This window comes from Moschus berezovskii, chromosome X, assembly GCF_049115385.1.
Source record: "Moschus berezovskii isolate FMDL1 chromosome X, NW_MosBer_1.0, whole genome shotgun sequence".
Lineage (NCBI taxonomy): Eukaryota > Metazoa > Chordata > Mammalia > Artiodactyla > Moschidae > Moschus > Moschus berezovskii.
In genome coordinates this window covers 134,037,244-134,039,754 of record NC_142488.1, presented here as the reverse complement: position 1 = coordinate 134,039,754, position 2,511 = coordinate 134,037,244, and the positions used below count along the sequence as shown (strand labels likewise).

Here is a 2,511-nt window from a genome sequence, read left to right as displayed (position 1 = left end):
GACTTCCAATTTCCATTCTCTGTAGAACAAGAACAGGTCATTCCTTTATTGACATGCATAAAATACATCACATTTTCTGTTCTGCTGATGTTATAAATTCAATATCAATTCTCCAGCCACATCAGTTATGAGCATAAAGTATATCATGTAACCTCAAATCTCTAACAGTGGAAGGCTTAAGTAAGAATGGATGCTGCTAGAATAATGCTGCTTCCTTTAATGTGACAACTCAGCATCCATCTCCATCCCTCTCAGGTGATTCTTCAGCATGTTAGAGCAGTGAGGAATGTTTTTAGTCTCATAACCAAGTTAGAGTGAAGACATTGGCCACATAATACACATGCTCCATTTAAAAAAAAAAATCAGAATCTTGGGCAACTGTTCTCTTGTAACTACTTTACAGTTTCTAAAAGCAGTTATTGTCCAAAGCTGGAAGAAATTAAGTCTTCTCAGATGAGCATGTGAATGAATGGAGGGAGGTAAACAAAAAATAAAATTAAAAAAGATGAGGTCTGATAGGGGAGCAGCCTGATAAGAAAATCAAAAAAGGAGCAGTAATTTAAAGTTTATTCCAGCTATAATGCAGGTTATTCTGACTTTAAGGTAGCATCTCATGGAATACGTCTGAGTCCATTCCCGAGATATTCTGTTGTACTTATCTCTGTCTGTTTCATAGATACATGAAATCTCTGGCACTAGGGTGTCATCTCGGTTTGGATCACATAGCAGTGAACAAATGGATAAAAGAACTTTAGAAATAGTTAAAGCAGGAGACCACTGTGATCTTAGAATATCGAAACAAATGCTGCCATTACTGTTAATATTTGAATGATACATTCCTGTTGTAAATGCAACCTTAGGCGGTTTGAAGGGGTAGTCTGTAGGAAAATGAATTGTCAAAAAGAATACACCGCCTTGATATGGGCTGTCATTAGGTCCCATAATTGTGGCTTGCCAATGAAACATATCATCCCCAACTGGACCTGCAGAACATTGTGCTGGAGGGTCACGGGCCAAATCACTAAGTTCCTTATTAATCCGTTTCAGCGCCATGCTGCTGCTGCTAAGTCACTTCAGTCGTGTCCGACTCTGTGTGACCCCATAGACGGCAGCCCACCAGGCTCCCCCGTCCCTGGGATTCTCCAGGCAAGAACACTGGAGTGGGTTGCCATTTCCTTCTCTATTCAGCGCCATAGTCTGTGCTTTTCATCTGACTCCTCACTATCTCGGTGTGTGCTCGAAGGCCCAGCCAAAACTCTTGATTATCCCGGCAGCTGGGAAGGATTGTCTCTTCGTGTCACATCGGCTCTGCCAGACACAGGCGCTTGGTATTGAGGAGGCCGATCTCGTGAGAACCTCGAGACTGGTTAACAGGAGCTGTAGCACTGCAATGACTCAAGGGCAGTTTTGTGCACTCTTCCAGGTAGGGGCCCGCCCCCAAATCCACAGATTCTCGCGAGATGCTGACAGGCCACAGGCTCGAGCTGGGACTGGCCATCGACCGGGAAGCACCGCCCCTGAATGCTTCTGCTGGTGGGAGGGAGAGCTATAGATTTGTATACTTAATGACCAACTTTGCTGCTGCTGCTGCTGCTAAGTCACTTCAGTCGTGTCCGACTCTGTGTGACCCCATAGACGGAAGCCCACCAGGCTCCCCCGTCCCTGGGAGTCTCCAGGCAAGAACACTGGAGTGGGTTGCCATTTCCTTCTCCAATCTGCACTAATATGTATTTCAATGAAACATAACACATCCAGTACTACTGATGTGTGGTTTGTTTAGTGGCTCAGTCGTGTCCAACTCTGCAACCCCATGGACTGCAGCCTGCCAGGCTCCTCTGTTTATGGGGATTTTCTAGGCAAGAATACTGGAGTGGGTTGCCATGCCCTCCTCTAGGGGATCTTCTCAACCCAGGGATCAAACTTGGATCTCCCGCATTGCAGGCAGATTCTTTACCAATCTGAGCCACCAGGGAAGTCCAAACTACTGATCCCCCAGCCCCAAACCTGTTCCTCCTAGAGGCTTAACCATTTCAGTAAATGTTAATGTTGCTATTATCATCGTTGAGTTGTTTAAACAAATGCTTTGGAGACAGCTTTGCCTTTTTTTTTTTTTTTAATCCACCTGATAACCAATTTTGCCTTCAAAAAATGAAAACGAAAATCACATTAAAACGGAACAAAGGCTGAACCCAGCCATACCGTCTCCATAATGTTCTCACCATACCATCTCCATTGCATTCAATTTGGAGCTAGCGATCACGATCTCTTGCATAGATGACTTCAGGAGTCTCCTAGCCAGTCAGCTGGCTTCCTGCCTCTTCCTTGCTACAGACTGTTCTCTACGCAGGAGAGTTACCCTCTAAAAACGTGTCGGACTACGTCACTTCTCTGCTAAAAGCCATCCAGTAAAGCTCCTATTACTCAGAGAAAAGCCAAAATCCTTACGTGAGCTTTTAAAGTTCTTCGTAATCCAGTCCTTGGTTTCCCCAACCTCATCTCCTACCCTTTCCC

The 2,511-nt window shown here is 44.8% G+C and overlaps 1 protein-coding gene across 1 annotated transcript; it reads right to left on the bottom strand.

Moving 5' to 3' along the window:
• Positions 1-424: 424 nt before the first annotated feature.
• LOC129561636 (ubiquitin-conjugating enzyme E2 D3) lies at positions 425-1,077 on the bottom strand. Its single transcript, XM_055434368.2, has one exon. It carries the CDS (start codon positions 1,051-1,053, stop codon positions 541-543), a length of 513 nt encoding a protein of 170 aa, XP_055290343.2. The 5' UTR covers positions 1,054-1,077; the 3' UTR covers positions 425-540.
• Between the last annotated feature and the right edge of the window lie 1,434 nt (positions 1,078-2,511).